Source organism: Rhinolophus sinicus, linkage group LG11, assembly GCF_036562045.2.
Source record: "Rhinolophus sinicus isolate RSC01 linkage group LG11, ASM3656204v1, whole genome shotgun sequence".
In the NCBI taxonomy this organism is placed as follows: Eukaryota; Metazoa; Chordata; class Mammalia; order Chiroptera; family Rhinolophidae; genus Rhinolophus; species Rhinolophus sinicus.
In genome coordinates, this window is record NC_133760.1 from 6,030,121 (window position 1) to 6,046,740 (window position 16,620).

Below are 16,620 nucleotides of genomic sequence, written 5' to 3' on the forward strand. Positions count from 1 at the left end.
ACTCCCGCAAGGGATGGTGGGCTGCGCCCCCTGCAACTAGCAACGGCAACTGGACCTGGAGCTGAGCTGCACCCTCCACAACTAACACTGAGAGAACAACTTGAAGCTGAATGGCACCCTTCTCAACTAAGATTGAAAGGACAACAACTTGACTTGGTAAAAAGTCCTGGAAGTACACACTGTTCCCCAATAAAGTCCTGTTCCCCTTCCACAATAAAAATCTTAAAAAAAAAAAAAGGGAATAATTTCTGTGGATCTAATGCACAGCATGGTGACCATACTTAACAATACTGTGTTATTATACACTTGAAAGTTGTTACGACAGCAGATCTTAAACGTTCTCACCACAAAAAACAGGGGTAACGATGTGAGATGATGGATGTGTTCACTGATCTTACTGTGTTAATCATACAGGTGTATAAAATCAACATATAGGTGTATAAAATCATTACATTGTACACCTTAAACTTACACAATGTTACATCTCAATTATATCTCAGTAAAGCTGTGGGGTGGAGACAAGAACTTGGATACTGGAAAAACAAAAAGGTTGACCCCTGTTACTTTGGCTTGGTCACTTTTCACCTCTCTGAGCCTCAGTTTCTTCATTTACAAAACGAGGAGACAATCTCTTGCAGGAAGGAATGGGGGATCAGGGGCAAAAATGCATGGGAGCGGCTCAGCACAGTTCCTGGCTCATACTAGACTCTTAAGGAGGCTTCACCCCCTTCCCCCTTCCTTCCTCAGCTGCTGAAACCCCATCCATTCAACTCTGCTATCACTAAGCCACCCAGCCAGCTCCGATTTCCCCAGCAGAGTGTGATCACTTCCACTGTTGCAGGCAATGGACTTACAATACCACCCCCTCAAACCACATATTACAGAACTGCTGTTTTCTCCCAAGAAGCTCATATGTTAACTTCCATAAAATGAATCAGATTTGCCCACTGTCATCCTCTATTTATGGAGGTATCCCACAAGAAATATTATTCAGAAGAGCTCCTATTTATTGGGCCCCCCCACCCGGGGACCAGGCACTGCTCATAAGCTGCTTCTCAGCCTCACAACACTCTTCCATTTTTCAGAGAAAGAAATCAAGACTCAGAGAGGGCAAGTCTCTTTGTCAAGGTCACACAGCAAGGAAGAGACCAAGCTGGTATTCAAATACAGCTTTATCTGACTCCAAAATCAGAAGTAACTACTCTTTCTGCTTCCACAGAACATGGTAGATACAATTAGGATGGGGACCTGGAGCTAAGAACACATTATAAATTGATGCTATATCTCTTGTGGGTGTTTTCCTTGTAAAACTCTTCCAGCACCAAAAACGACCTTCCCTACCCGCATCCCCACAGAGTCATGGGAATCCTCCTTACCACTTATTTATCCCACCTCCCCATCTTACTAAGTCCAAATTCTACTGGTTCTTCAAGGCCCAATTTAAACACCATTTCCCTGAATTTCCTCCCCTTACTGACAGCAGTTCCTCCCCTAAGCTTTGGTCTTAAATTTTACTTAAGGTTGTGTTTAAACAAACCTGGTAGGATCTGGGGTCCTTGAGAGCAGGAAATGGATCTTCTTTAATCTCTGGAGCCTATGATGATGTTTGTTGAATGAATAAACTAGCCCCATCCTCAGCCTCTACCAGCTGGCCATTAAACACCCTACCTTGGTTTTCATCATTCATTCCTCTAGTGGAATATCAGGAGTTCCTCAATGGGAGACAGAGCTCTGGTTCATCTCTGATTCCCCCACTCCTCAGTGCTTAAAAAATATAGGAGGCATGTAGAAGAAGAAGAAAGGGCAAGTGTGTGGATAAATAGGTAGAAGAATGGATGAATGGATGGATGGATGGTGCATGAAAAGATGGATGGATGAAGGAATGATGACTGGATGGAATTATCAACGAATTTGTGGATGGATAGGTAAAAGGTTGGGTGAATGGCAAGATGAATGGATGACTGGATGGATGGAAGAATCAAGAATGAATGGAATAAGGGATAGATGGAAAAATCAATCTACAGATGGATGGGAGGAAGGAAGGAAGGAAAGGGAGAAAAATAAGTGAGTGGATGGATGGATGGATGGATGGATGGATGGATGGATGGATGAGGAAGGATGGATGAACGGATCCAACAGAAAGTTATGTTGGAATATCTTGGAAAAACTATCCAAAATGCACCACACAAAGCCCCAAGAAACACTGCAAAGGGGAATGAAAAAAAGAATGAGATAAAAAGGGGCACTACTTTAGAGAGGATGGATAAAGTGCCCAGGCCAGGAAATATGTCCCAAGTTGAGTGGAGAGAGGGGGAGAATTTGGGTGTCTTAGTCTTACCCTTGACAAGGGCCCTCAAAACAATGGTCTCAAATTCCTCAGGGCCATCCTCAGACGAGTAGACTGTGAGCAGCTCCTTCCGCGTCATGATCCTCTCCACCTGCAGAATACCAAATTCTGCATCCCCAGCCCAACTCCACCTGGGCTCTGTTCACAGAGACATGGGAGGCCTTCAGAACCTAGCAGTCTAGGTGCCCAGAACCCTCTACTCCCAGAACCCAGAAGTCCAGGACCCCAGGCCTCAGACCCAGGAGTCCAGACTCCTAGCCCCACCTCCCTCAAATCCACGAGTGTGGGCCCCCATTACCCCCTTCCCTTAGATCCAGGACTCTAAGCACTCAGCAAGCACCCTCTTCTCTCAAGACCAAGGACCCCAGGTCCCCAGCTCCGTTCCATCTCAGGATCCAGAGTTGGGCCTTCAATGTCATACCTGGGCCTGCAGGACCTCGGGGTCCCCTTTAGGGAAGAAACGCCTAATCCGATCTCGGGCTTCACCTCGCCTGCCCCCTCCACTCCCTGGAGCCAGAGTGTCTTCCAGGATTTCTGCCAGGCAGTCCGCAGCTCCCCCAGACCCAGCCACCAGGAGGCAGGGGAGTTGAGCCTGGGTGGCATCCTCTATCCGCTACAAGGTAAAAGGGGCAGTTAGGGCAGGGAAGGCAGGCATTCACCCCACCTGGAATCCAAATCCCCAGCCCACTCCTCTCCTAAGGCTCAGGGCCCAGCCCTCCAGCCACCTCCCACCTTAGACCGAGGCACCTGGGGCCCTATACCTTCAACATCTTCTCATCACCATCGATCAGGAGAAGGAGGACAGGGATGTCAATTCCAGTCCCTGAGGAGAGAAGAGAGCCGGGGGTTTGGTCGCCTCCCATCAGCCTTTGCCAGGGATGGGAGAGAACCACATTTTCCCAGGAGACCCTGGGACAAATGGCTTCTGCCTAATCCTCTGTCCTGAGGCTCATGGGAATTGTCATGTCTTTGAGCACATTGGGAGGGGCCATATTTTGAAGACAGTAATGCTCGGCTTCCCAAAGAAGGAGGGGGTTGGGGCCTAGATTCCTGAGTTCCTGAAGGAGGCAGGTGTTTGTAGTATAAGTCAATCCTATAACTGATTAACTACCTAGGAGCCAGGAGAGGATGAAAGTTCAAACAGAAAATGAAGGACATGAGAAAAAGAAAGGACTATCCAAATATAAAAGGTTATTTGCTGAAGTCCAATAGCAAAATCATGTAAGATAATTTTCTACTAACTCAAGTCCCATTAAAATAAGAAAAAGGACAACATTATTACTAGTCACACTCATCCAGGAGTAATAATGTAAAAAAATGAAATAATTGGAATGAAAAGTGGTATTTTTTTAAGTTGGAAAAGACAAAGGTATCTATTTAAAAAAACATGATTTACAGTCTCAGAAAGTTGTAGAGTTCACTAAAAATAAATAAATATTAATAAGAGAATTTGGAAAGAGAATATAAGAAAAATACACAAAATCAGAAACTTTTCTACAAACTATAATAATATGTATCTTATTCATTTTTTGATAAAAAATATAAAATCCTAGGAATTAATTCATCCAGAAAGGTATGAGATCTTTATGAGGAAATTTATAAGCCTTATTTAAGGACAAGACCTGAATAAATGGAAAAACAAATGCTATGTTAACCTGTCACAAAATAATACATAAATTTAACGTAATTTGGGGAAAGAGGAGGGGAGGAGGAGTTTCCTATTTGTTTGTTGTTGTTGTTGTTGTTGTTAATGGAACAAAATAATTTTAAAATTCATATGGAATTCATAATTGAGGAAATCTGATTGGTCAACAAAATATACATTTATATCTCTTAATAGTATTAAATAACTTAAAAGTGAAATGTTCCTTTTTGCCCATCAAACTGGCAAAAAAAATTAAAGCGTGAGTATCCAGAGCTGGTTGAGAGTAAATGGAAAAGGACACTCTCACACATTGTTGATGGGAGTGAAAATTGCTACAATTTTTTAGAAAGTTATCTAATCTATTAATATACACACACAGCAATATCACTTGGGGAATCTACTGTATAGAATTTAAAACACCTATATGTAATTCTAGATGTCCATACAAAAACATTTATAGTGCCAAACACTGGTAAAATGTTAAGTATCTATCAATAGAGAAAATGTCAATAACAGATGGTACATCCATGACCAAGAAATATCATGCAACTATTAGAAGGGGATGCAAGATAGAGAACTTGGGACCTAAAAGCATGGTCATAAGGAAGCGTAATATGTATATGTATAGTACAAAAATGAAAGAGAAACACCATATAGGTGGAAATATACTTGCATAAAATTTTATAAGCATAGAGAAAGGTATAAAAGGATAAACTCCAAATTGTATAAGACCGATTACTCCAGTAGAGGGGGTTGGAACTAGGAAGAGAAGATAATTAACTTTTTCTTTATGTATAACTTTGTATGATTTGATTTGTTCCAAAGAGCACATATTAAAGCTGCCATAATATATTGAGTGAAAAGCCAGTCTCAAAAGGTTATGTATTATGTTACTCTATTTATATGACCTTCTGGAAAAGAGAAAAGGACAGTGATGGTGAATAGATCCGTGGTTGTCAGGGGTTAGGGTACAAAAAGAATGAATGCCTTCATGGTAACAACTGGTCTCTGTCCTGATTGTGAAAATGGTCACATGAATCTATAATCATAGAACTGCCCCCCCAAAAAATTAAGTTTTACTGTGTGATAATTTAAAAAATAAAACTAAAGTGACCAAAAAGCTAAGTTAAGTTTAAGAATTAAACTGACATTTTTTTACATACAGGAAATGTTTGCAAAGAAAGTTTCTGTTTTAGTTGATATTCTTCACTGTATATGTTATTATGCTCTTGTCTTTATTATTTCCTTGCTTCTACTTTCCATAGATTTGATTTGCTGTTCTGTTTCTAGATTTTTTAAATTGGAGGTTTAAATAATTCATTTTAAGCCTTTCTTCGTTTTTGGATACAGGCATTTAAATTTATGAATTTCCCTCTAAGTACTGCATTAGCTGCATCTCAAAAGTTTTGGTATGTCATATATTCATTACCATGCAGTTCAAAATATTTTCTAACTTTTTTTTTCTTTGACTCATGAGTTATTTACAAACTACAACTCAACAATGATACAGATAAATCTCACAGAAATAATGTCGAACACAGGAAGCCAGGCAGCAGAAGACTTCTAGGGGCTGTTCATATCGTTTGTTGATCTGGGTGCTGGTTGCATAAGCGAGATGAGTTTGTAAAAAACTGTGTATTTTAGATTTCGATACAAAGATTTTTTTTTAATATAGCAAATGATGGGGAAGACACTTGACCATAAGAAACTCCTCCTCGCCACAACCCCCAAATTTCGACAAGACCAGACCCCTGGGATCCTGAGCCCAGGGCCTGAGTCGCCAATGGAGGAAGCCACTCACCTCCCACGCCTGTCTTCTGCTGGGCGATATAGGACTCAAAGCGCAGGCGGAAGCGGTTCTCACCACCCAAGCGGCGGTGGGTGCCATCATCCACCAGGAAGAAGGCTGAGTAGTTGTAGTCCAGCGGAAACTGGACCCCGTCCTCTGGGTCACCGCGCCACCGGTAACGTGCAGGGAAAGAGCCCTAGGGGAGAAGTGGCCAGACCAGGGAGACTTTCCATCAGGGCCAGGAGGACAGACACCGGCCTCTCCTCCCTCAGACCCAGGAATCCAGGCCCCCAGCCAGCCCCTCCTTTTCCAGGACCTTGGGTTGTACCTTGGGGTTGGTGAGGGCCTCTCTATTGCGAACCACACCCCAGGGGGCCACACCCATGGCCACCACCTTGGTGCCCCCACTGCTGGCTGTCTGGTGGTCTCGCACAGCTACACCAACATGCCGGCCAATGCCTGTGTGGAGTCCCCCAGTGACAATCCAGGCCCCTACACAGAGACACAGAGATTAGTGATGAGGTCCAGAAACACACAGGTGTGGAGAGAGAGAGAGACAGAGAGAGAGAGAGAGAGAGAGAGAGAGAGAGAGAACCCCATACACAGAGATGGAAGGCAGACAGCATCCCAGAGAAGTGGGGGAGGCACAGCCACCCACCCACCTTCAGTCACCTGTGCTCTGGGCGGCCCGCACCAGCCCGCTTCGCAATAGGTCCTGCAGCCAGGTCTGGAGGATGGGGCCCCCCGACCCCCCCAACACTGAAACCACCAGGTTCGGGGCCCGGAAGCCCCACGTGCGCGTGACCAGACTATAAACTGTAGCTGGATCCGTGCGGTCAGAGAGCCGAAGGAACTGTGGACACATGGAAGGAGGGGACACGGAGACGGGGACGGAGACAGAGAAGGGAACAGAGACCCAGGGAGAAAGGGACAGAGACACAAAGAAAGGAGGACAGAGATCCAGGGGATAGGGACAGAGACCCAGAGAGAGGGGGGACGGAGACCCAGAGAGAAGGAGACAGAGATCCAGAGAGAGGGGTGGGGTGACAGAGACCCAGAAAGAGGTAAAGACAGGGATGGGCAAATGGGGAGACACAGTGTTCAGCTGGGTCACCCCCATACCCCAGCTCTGGGAGCCCCTGAGGCATGCAGTCCCACTCGTGGACCCTGGCCCTGCCCAGGCATGCAGGCCTCACATTGCTGGCCTTGCGGCCGGCGCCCAGGAAGTCCAGGTCTCCAAAGGCGTCGGTGGGCTTCTCTGTGGTGTGCAAGTCACTGTCCCAAACGGTCACCACGGCTGCCCCGAATGCATCCTCCACAGCCACTGACAGATGGGCACTCCGGGGACGCCCACACTGGCACAAAGTCCCTCTGGGAGGTAGGGATAAGGGGGAGCATGAAACCCGGGGGTGTTGCCCCCCAACCCCAAGCATCCTGGACAAGTGCCCATACTTCTGCCTGTCTCCCCCCTCCCCGCCGCAGCAGTCACAGTCCCTGCTGACCCTGGCCCTACCCCTCCCTGGCTTCAACCAGCCTGAGGGAGTCTCAGTCTGGTCAGAGGAGAGACTCAGTCATCTTGCCCACCAGAAGGAAGCCGCAGGGGCCCAAGGAAGCCTGAGCAGGGAAGTTTGCAGAGTGCCCCCCCCCCACTGGTGCCTGCAGGGCCTGAAATGGAAGAATACAGGGGACCTTCAGGGGGTGTCCTCCCTGTCCCCAATCCAAACAGACGATATTCACCATGAAAAGGAAAATCCAGAGACTCAGAGAGGGTATGCACGCTAGAAGCTAAGGCAGTTGTGTGACTTTGGGCAAGTGGCTTCACTTCTCTGAGCCTAAATTTCCTCCTCAAATGAAAAGACAATAATAACACAGCCTACTTTATTGAACTATGAGAAGCCAGTGACATAAAGCAATGTTTCCTGGAATGGGGGTTGCATACCAGACCCAGTCTGAAAGATGGAAAGATGACTCCACTAGAACTCCACACAGAGCTTTAAATAACTTGAATAACAAACACAGTGAGAAAGTCCTTCCTTTTTCAGTTCGGATTACTGTGAAGGAGAGAGGCTCAGCTGGTGCAGAATATGTTTAATACCTAACCCTTTGTTATTCTTTCTTAACAGAAAAGCTGGCCTCAACTCAGAAAATTGGGCTGGCAATAGCATCCAGTGAGAAAGTAAATATCTTTATTTGCTTGTCATTATAGTAATTGTCTTTTATGGTTTGCTTCTTTCTTTTTGTGGCAAATGGAATGGGTTTTCCATTTCTGGTGATCACATATGACACTTGCCTTCCTCCCCTAAATAAATGTACAAGTAGCCTTGCTATCTAAATGCAATTGGCCCGAGAGTTTTAAAGAGCAAGCAACTTGGGCTTGGGGAATGAGGGATTTATTTGCAAATGTATCTAAATCTCTTTGGTTCCGAATTCCAGATGGGATTCAGATCCAGGGCATACCTGCATTTACGTAAAGGAAGTGAGCCTTGATTTAAGGACCAATTTTATGGAAAGAATGTCACAGGTGGTATGTGGATTTGGCAAAATTGTGAAGACACTAAAAAAATGACCAAAAAACCCACACACAGGATGAACAGAATCCACTCAGCCCAGCTCCTGGCACCGTGAGGACCACAGTGAGGACCACTCTCTCCTTTCTGAGTCTACCTCCAGGGTCCTGGCATGCCTCAGTTTACCCACTTGATCCTTTCACTCATCTCAACTCCATCCCTGGACCCACTCATTCCCTTCCATCTACTTCCCACTAACCCTTTCTGGCAAAACTTCTTCATGGAATGTTCCAGAACCTGTGCCCCTAGCCACATGGGAGTCTTTATATTCAAATAAATTAAAATGAAATGCAATTGAAAATTGAGTTCCTTGGTTGCTCTGGCCACATTTCAAGTGGTCAGAGGCCACATTTCAAGTGGTCAGAGGCCACATGTGGCCACGGGCTGCCTTATTGGATGTGGATATAGAACATTTCCACCACCCCAGAAAGTTCTGGTGGACAGTGCTGAAAGACTCATCCTCTGCATTTATCACCTCTTACACGCCTTCCTCTCAGTGTGGCCACCAAAACTGAAATTGTTCCCAATAAGATCAGCAGTTACCTGTGTGTCCCCAAATACAATGGCCTCTATTCAGATCTCATTTATCACAAAGTGGCATTGGTCACAGCTGAAAGGCCCTGGTTCTAGAAAACCTTTTCCTTGGCAGAGCACACCTGCCCCCCCAGCTGCTCAGTCCCTCCATCCCTCATCTGTGGCTTTCTCTTCCTGTGCCTCCCTTGAGTGTAAATGGTCCCCAGATCCAGGACCACATGGCTTCCATACACAGGTCTCAAACTCGATGCCTCCAGGGGCCAGGCAAGTAACTTAAGGGAAAGAAGCAATCAGGTAGAAAATTAGTGGGCGTGCTGGAGCCTGTGCTAAGTTGAGGCATGCATGCTTGAGACAGGTTTTTAAAATTGTTCTTCCATGCAAAAAAAGAAAAGAAAAAAGAAAAAAATCAGTCATAGAATTGCCAGTCTGCAACCTCTCTGACTTTACACACTTTTTCCCTGTGACATCTCACCTACTTCTGCAGTTTCCGTTACTACCTGACAGCTAGGACTTTTCAAATCCTGCATGGAAGTCTCAGATCTTCCTGAGTCCCAGACCCACATCTGCAACACCCCTGGATCCCCCTGGGTCCCTCTAACTCACAAAATCTCACGCTGAGCTCTGCAACTTTTCCCAAACTTGCTCATTCTCCTGGGTTCTCCATCTGTCACCAAGGCCCCAGACCAGATGCCCAGGAGCCACTCTCCCCTCACCTTACTCTCCAAATCCATCAGTCCCCAAGCTTCTGCACTCGTCCCCTCCTCTCTGTGTCCCCACAGCCCTGGCCTGGCTCAGGCCTCTTCCCCTCCCACCTAGACCCTTGCAGGACCTCTTCCCCAGCTTCCCAAACTCCTATTTATTCTCACATGGCTCCCATGTCTTTTCACACCCAGAGCTGACCCTGCCCTCCCATGGTTCCTCAGCACCCCAGGTGGTATTTAAGGCTCTGTGAGGTCTGGCCCCCACCAACCACAAGGGCCTCCTCTGTCCTGATAATGTTCCTTTCTCCCTGAACTTTGCTCCATTTTCAAGCCACACCACATTGTCAATAGGGGGTAATGTGCACATGCTGTTCCGGCGCCTGGAATCACTTTCCTAGTTCCTCACTCCAGCCACCTTCAACTGTAAAACTCCAACTGTTCCTTCCAATGTCACCTCACTGGTCCCTCCTCCAAAAGACATTAGTGACACCCTGTCTTCTCCCCAGTCTTAGCCAGATATCTCCTCTAGGCTCTCGTTGGACCCAGTGGTGCGTCCTTTGCAGCTCCCATCCCCTGACCTTACAATTGCCCTCCTTCTGCCAGACCACAGATTTCTAAACTTTCTTGACCATACTCCCACCAGTAAAAGTTTTTTAATACTCACCCCCATAAATGTATGTTTATTTATACATAATTTTAAGCTGGACTACACTAATATGTTTACAACAAAACACAAACTAAATTAGGAATGTTGACATTTCCCATGCCAAGATTGTCTTGAGAATAACCAGAAAGCCAGAACCCACTAAAGAGATATTGCTGAAGGCCAGGAGATGCCCAAGGGTGGCAAACACCCCGTCTGGCTCATGCATGCCCCAGCTACCCAGCACAACAAGCTCAAGGCCTGCACAGGTAGTAATTGCTCCCTTCCCGACAGAAATACATTTTTCAGTGCTTACATTGTGCTGGGCAGTGTTTCAGAAATACCACAAGTGTTTAATTCTCATAGTAACCCCAGGAGGTAGGGTGTGTTTTTGTGCCCAGATGACAAGATGAGGCCCAGAGAGGTGAAATAATTTGCCCAAACCCACACAACACAGCACGTTTACCCACGTGAAATACGAACCCTGGCAGGGCCTGTGCTACTGAAAAGTATGCTCCCTTGGGTGCGCTGAATGGAAGTTTCTTGGACGGATAGATGGGATGGATGAAACAGAGACAGCCAAAAGGGAAAAACAGAGAAAGTGACCCAAGGAGACAGACACAGGGAAGGAAAGAGGTAGAACCGAGCCCTGCCGCTTTAACACTGACTCAGAGGCTGCACGGGAAATTAGGAGTGTCTGCAGAGACCCAAACCCTCCCTAAGGGGGGACACCCCCAGGGAACGCCCTTGGACGTGTCCGCAGTGTCAGGAATGGGGTGGCGGCGGGGGTGGGATCTGCGCGGGGCGGGGTCAGCGGGCCCGGAACGGTCCGGGCGGGTTCCCTCTGGCTAACTCCTCACCCCGGATCTGTGAGGTCAACGATGAATGTCGTGCACGTCTTCTTCTTGAAGATCTTGGGGATCCAACTCTGGGGACAGGAACAGGGGGTGGGGGCTCCAGTTCAGTCCTATGGGGCACGGAGTCATTCACCCCGCGCCTTACCCCGGGACCCAGGAGGCAGGGAACCCAGAGCCTTCCTCCCGCAGACTGAGGAGTCTCGAACCCGCTCCACAGTTCCCTTCCTATCTGTTCCCAGGTCCCAGGGCCCCTCCAAACCTCTTCTTCGTCAGACCCCAAAAATCTGGTTCTCCGGCGCCCTCTTCTCTGGGAGCCACGAGACCAGGCTCCCAGCTCCCTGTTCCCTCAAACCCGGGGATTCGGCCGCTGTACCTGCTCCTTCTCCGGACCCACCATACTGCCGCAGTCACCGCAACCTATCCAGCACCCCACATTCCTTCCACCAACCCCGATTCCAGATCCGCCCTTGACAAACCGGATCCGCCACTTCCCCCATCCAGCTTGGGGCGGGGCAAGGGGGCGGGGAATCCCCGAGACACGTAGAGCGGGAGGCGGGGCAAAGGGCGGGGCAGGGCTGTGAGACAGAGACCCAGAAAAGGACAGAGACTGAGAGAGAGGGGAGACAGACCCAGAGGAGGGACAGAGGCACAGAGAGAGGGGAACAGAGACCCCAAGAGGGGGACAGAAACCCAGACAGCGCGGGACAGAGACCCAGAGAGGGAATGCCAGAAATGAGGGAGGGGGACATTGACCGAGAGGGAGAGACAAAGACTTGGGTGCGGGACAGACACTCAGAGTGAGAGGGAAAGACAAGCCCAAGAATGAGGAGGGACAGAATCCTGGGGAGGAGGGACAGGGACCTTGAGAGAGTGAGTGCCAGAAACCATGAGAGAGAGAGAGAGAGGGAGACCCATAAAGAAGGATAGGGTCCCAAGGAGCGATGGTGACAGAATGAGGAGTGGGAGACATTGACACAGACAGTCAGGGCCACATGTCTCTTGCCATCTCTCTCTCTGACAGGGACAGCTGCAGCCTCTGGGTAACCTGAGACCCCCACCCCCCTTCCTGTATTTATAGCCCTGGCCTGGCCGAGTCCCCTGCCCCCAGATCTAAGTTCCAGGAACAGGAGGTCATGGGTATATGTGTTGGGAGCAGGGTTCCTTTCTTCCTTCTCCAAAGCCTCCATATTAGCAACCGCTCTCTCAGAAGAGTATCCCATTCTTGCCAGAAACCCCCCATAATTGAACCTCCAATCCTTCCATGGCAGGATTCTCACCTCCTTCACATACATCCCTTCTGCCCCCAGCTGCCCTAGGCTCCCCCAGCTTGGCCCACTAAAAGTCTAGCCATTGTCTTTGCAGCTGCCAAACATGAACTTATTGGTAGTCTAAAATCAAGTCCCTTAGGCCCCATCTCTTGGCCAAGGACAGACCCCTTTACCCAGCCCTCCCCAGCTGAGAGGAGGAGGAGCAGGAGGGGAAGGGCAGGCGGGACTGACCCAGAATAACTCAGGGCTGAGAGTAAATTTAGCCACAGAAAGGGGAGGGGAGAGACCCTATTGGCTGGGAAGTGGGAGGGAGGGCCTGAAAGGGGGGTTAGGGGGCTCCAGAGACTGCCTCAGAGGGGTGTCCAGAGGAAGGCAGACGGGCAAAGATAGAGACACAGCAAAAGAAAAACACAGAGAGAAAGATCCAAAAAGAGACAAGGACCCCCAACATTCATCCACATAGCCACAAGTGGCAGCTGGAGCCATCCTACAAGAAGGTCTGCTGCCTGTCTGTCCCCATGGGCCACCGTGGGCCATGGCTGCACACTTCTTTCCTCTGGGTTGCGGTGGCCAGCCTGCTCCTCCCCCCCGCCATGACCCAGCAGCTGAGAGGGGCTGGGCCTGGCCCCAGCAACTGGAACAATAATGCAGGAGTCACAGGGCCGTCAGAGGACACATCAGGTGAGTTTGGCTACCCCATCCACAGCCACAGAGGCCATAGAGATGAGAATGAGGATGTTTCCACAGAAAGTGGGCATCAATTCTGGAGCCACAGAGACCATGGAGAAGAGAACGAAGATGTCTCCAGGGAATACAATCACCAACTCCAAGGCCACAGGTACCAAGGCCATGAGGTCACAGACGAGAACATCTCTGATGAGGAGGTCTTCACAGAGCATGCTCAGCAGTCCCATGGGCACAGAGGCCATGGGAATGAAGACGTGGACGATTCAGCTGAACATGGGCCCCACTTCCCCAGCCACAGGAGCCACAGCCATCAAGATGAGGATGAGAACGAAGTTATGTCCAGCGAGTATCAACATCATATGATCAGGCATGTACACCGAGGCCATGGAGAAGATGATGATGATGAAGGTGAGGAGGAGGGTGTTTCTGCTGAGTACGGACACCAGGCCCACAGGCACCGAGGCCACAAAGAAGAAGATGATGATGATGTCTCCAATGAGTATGGACTCCAGGCCCACAGGCACCACGACCACGGGAAGGAAGAGGACGAAGAGGTCTCAGATGAACATCACCATCATGTTCCCAGCCATGGATACCGAGGCCACGAAGAAGAAGATGATGATGATAATGATGGTGATGATGATGATGTCTCCACCGAGTACGGACACCAGGCCCACAGGCATCAAGGCCACGGGAAGGAAGAGGATGATGTCTCAGATGAACACCGCCATTATGTCCCCAGCCACGGTCATCAAGGCCACGGAGACAAGGAAGATGAGGATGAGGATGTGTCCACTGAACACTGGTACCAAGTTCCCAGACATACCCATCACAGCCTGGGAGATGAGGAGGAGGAGATCACAGTCAAGTTCAGCCACCAAGTTGCAAGCCACCAACCTCAAAGCCACAAGAGTACTGAGGAGGAGGATTTCCCAGATGAGTATAAAACAGAAGTCTTTGGCCATCACCACCATGGAGTCCCCAAGGAGGAAGATGAGGACATCTCTGTCAAGCTTAGCCACCAAGTTCTCAGTCAACAAGGCCAGAGAGATGAAGGGACTGGCCACAGAGTGCCCATCAAAGAGATTAGCCACCAGCCTCCAGAACACACAGGGGTCAAGGATAGAAGCTATTTGAGGGAGAGAGATTCTGAGGAGGAGGAAGAGAAGAAGGAAGACCACAGCTCCCATGAGGAAGATGATGAAGGTTCAGAGCAGGGGGAAGAAGGCACCCACCATGGCAGCCTGGACCACGAGGATGAGGAAGATGAGGAGGAAGGTCATGGCCTCAGCCTGAGCCAGGAGGAGGAGGAGGAAGATGATGAGGAAGAAGAGGAAGAGAGGAGGAAAGAGATGCCTGAGGTTCAGGCCCCACTGAGCCAAGACCACCAAGAGGAAGAAGAGGAGGAGGGGCTGGAGGAAGATGAGCTCCCCTTCACCATCATCCCCAACCCATTGGCCAGGAGAGAGGGAGCTGAAGGTGGCTCCAGTGAAGAGAGTGGTGAGGACACTGGTAAGAGATCTGGCCCGGTGGGGGTGGGGAGGAACTGAGTCAGTCTAGATCACTGCTGCCCTCCTGTCCCCACAGGTCCACAGGATGCCCAAGAGTACGGGAACTACCAGCCAGGGTCCCTGTGTGGCTACTGCTCCTTCTGCAATGTATGTCCCCAGCCCAGGTCCATCCACCAGGAAGTCCATGGAATTTGTTCCAGGACCCTGGGGTGCCTTGGGAGGGCTCTGAGCAAATGAGGGGCAGGGGCAATTCCAGGTGAAGACACTTCTGAGGCCACATGGGGGACAGACTGGAGGCCAGGAAGCCAAGGAGGAGACTGGGGCAATGGTTCAGGAAGGAGAGATTGAGGCCTGAACTGCACCTGTGGATGTGGGGAGAGAGGAAAGTCCTTGACAAATATTGGGGGGGGGCAGGAAGGGACTGGAGATTGATAGGCTGTGGGGAGAATAGAAAAGAGGGAGTGAAGAGTGCCCTTCAAGTCCAGTCCACAGTGAGGGGGCGTCGTGGAGTCAGAGGAGGGGGCCAGAGGAAACTGAGCAAGGAGGAGAAGTAGGTTTGGGGGCAGATACTGAACTCAGTGTTGGAGGTAATGAGGGTGAGGAGTTGGGGGCAGGATGGATGACTGGGGAATGGTGCGGTGGGGGGGGGGTGGCTCCCAAATGGGGTTAGGGTTTTGTCTAACAAGGCTCCTCTGGTCCTCAGCGATGCACTGAATGTGAGAATTGTCACTGTGATGAGGAGAACATGGGAGAGCACTGTGACCAGTGCCAGGTGAGACATCTCCCTGAGACTCAAGACTCCACTCGGCCTCAGAATGGCGGGGGACCATCTGAGCAACTCCAGCCCCAAATCCTGGCCTCTGCTCTCAAACTGATCAAACCCCTTACCTCTGAGGCAGCCTTGACTCCATCCCCGATCCTGCCTCTAACCTTAACCTCCACCTAGCTAACCTCCTGCTGGATTCCCCATCTTTAGTCTGCCCTTGACCATGTCCTATCGCTCATTCTCTCTCCCCATCCCCGCCCCCAGCACTGCCAGTTCTGCTACCTCTGCCCGCTGGTCTGCGAAACTGTCTGCACTCCAGGTGAGCGTGGTGTAAGTGCTCAGAAGAAACCTGAAGAAGGGGCAGGACCCAGCGAGGCGAACCTTGGTGGGAGCAGGGCCAAAGCTTAAGACTGGGAGGTTGTGGGGCGGGACTAGGTTTGGAGGCGTGGCCAAGGCTGGGAGTCTAGGTGGAGCAGGGTGAACACGGAGGGGCGGAGCCTGAGCAGAGAGAAGATGGGGGATACCTAATGAAGCCTGGAAGGCAAAAATAGGTTCAGGATTGAGGGGTGAGCCTAGAATCAAGTGGGAGGGGCCAAAGCAAGAGGAATTCGAAGAACCAGGAACACCCAGAGCCAGGAGGAACGAGCGGGACCTTCAAAGAAGTCCAGTGGAAGGAATTCATTTTGGGGAAGGAATTAGGAAAAGGACGAAGCTCGCCCTAATCCCGGACTCCGCGGCGGTCCCGAAATTTCGCTCGTGGAGTATCCCTCAAGCCTGTTGTCTTTTCTCTCCAACAGGAAGCTACGTCGACTATTTCTCCTCGTCTCTGTACCAGTAAGTGTGTGGAGGGGGTAGTTTAAGGGCCCAGTTTAGAGAAGCGCTGTCCCACTGAGTTATCGGACAACCCTGGGGCTCCATTTCCCCGTAGATAAAACGATCTGTCTGCGCCCTGGGTGAGCTCTGGTCACTACGGTTGTCTCACCTCTGCGTTCCCCTATTCAGGGCCCTGGCGGACATGCTGGAAACTCCGGAACCCTGATCCAGTCGCGCGGCTGCGGATCAGATATACCTTCCCGGCCCTCCAACCCATTTCCACAAACCATATTTATTTCTCTGAAAAAAGAGCTCCCCGGAACCTCATTGTCAACCGTGGAGTCTGGCTTCTCAGGACACTGGGGAACGCGGGTGGGGACTGGGGACTTGGATTCGTGGGTCTGAGGGAGGAGGAGCCTGGATTCCTGGATCCTCGACGTGGTTGGTTTGCTTTCTTAAGGTCTTGACAAATAAATCAGTCAACACGGGAGC

General features: G+C 49.7%; 2 protein-coding genes across 6 annotated transcripts in view; one reads left to right on the forward strand and one right to left on the reverse strand.

Moving 5' to 3' along the window:
- Positions 1–12,120, reverse strand: part of TRPM4 (transient receptor potential cation channel subfamily M member 4) — a 35,291-nt gene extending 23,171 nt beyond the window's left edge. The window contains exons 1-9 of one of the 5 annotated variants that reach the window (XM_019741512.2): positions 11,457–12,115; positions 11,087–11,154; positions 6,978–7,152; positions 6,454–6,634; positions 6,110–6,273; positions 5,794–5,977; positions 3,109–3,170; positions 2,769–2,960; positions 2,339–2,438 (exon numbers count right to left, since the gene is read on the reverse strand). In XM_019741512.2, the coding sequence (XP_019597071.2) occupies positions 2,339–2,438; positions 2,769–2,960; positions 3,109–3,170; positions 5,794–5,977; positions 6,110–6,273; positions 6,454–6,634; positions 6,978–7,152; positions 11,087–11,154; positions 11,457–12,053 (1,723 nt within the window). In that variant the 5' untranslated portion in view covers positions 12,054–12,115. Of the gene's footprint in view, positions 1–2,338; positions 2,439–2,768; positions 2,961–3,108; positions 3,171–5,793; positions 5,978–6,109; positions 6,274–6,443; positions 6,635–6,977; positions 7,153–11,086; positions 11,155–11,456 lie in introns of those variants that run through there. The other 4 variants (XM_019741513.2, XM_074316116.1, XM_074316117.1 and 1 more) reach the window with 4 other exon arrangements.
- On the forward strand, positions 11,946–16,618 carry HRC (histidine rich calcium binding protein). The gene is made up of 6 exons (XM_019741517.2): positions 11,946–14,550; positions 14,626–14,696; positions 15,253–15,321; positions 15,580–15,634; positions 16,113–16,149; positions 16,318–16,618. Exons 1-6 carry the CDS (start codon positions 12,870–12,872, stop codon positions 16,352–16,354), a joined length of 1,950 nt encoding a protein of 649 aa, XP_019597076.2. The 5' UTR covers positions 11,946–12,869; the 3' UTR covers positions 16,355–16,618.
- Positions 16,619–16,620: the final 2 nt, after the last annotated feature.

Bases quoted from the DNA above. Each gene is read 5' to 3' on its own strand.
- HRC (XM_019741517.2), top strand. From the start codon at position 12,870: ATGGGCCACCGTGGGCCATGGCTGCACACTTCTTTCCTCTGGGTTGCG. The intron at 14,551-14,625 runs GTAAGAGATCTG...CTGTCCCCACAG, and splicing joins AGAGAGTGGTGAGGACACTG to GTCCACAGGATGCCCAAGAG. The intron at 15,635-16,112 runs GTGAGCGTGGTG...TCTCTCCAACAG, and splicing joins CGAAACTGTCTGCACTCCAG to GAAGCTACGTCGACTATTTC.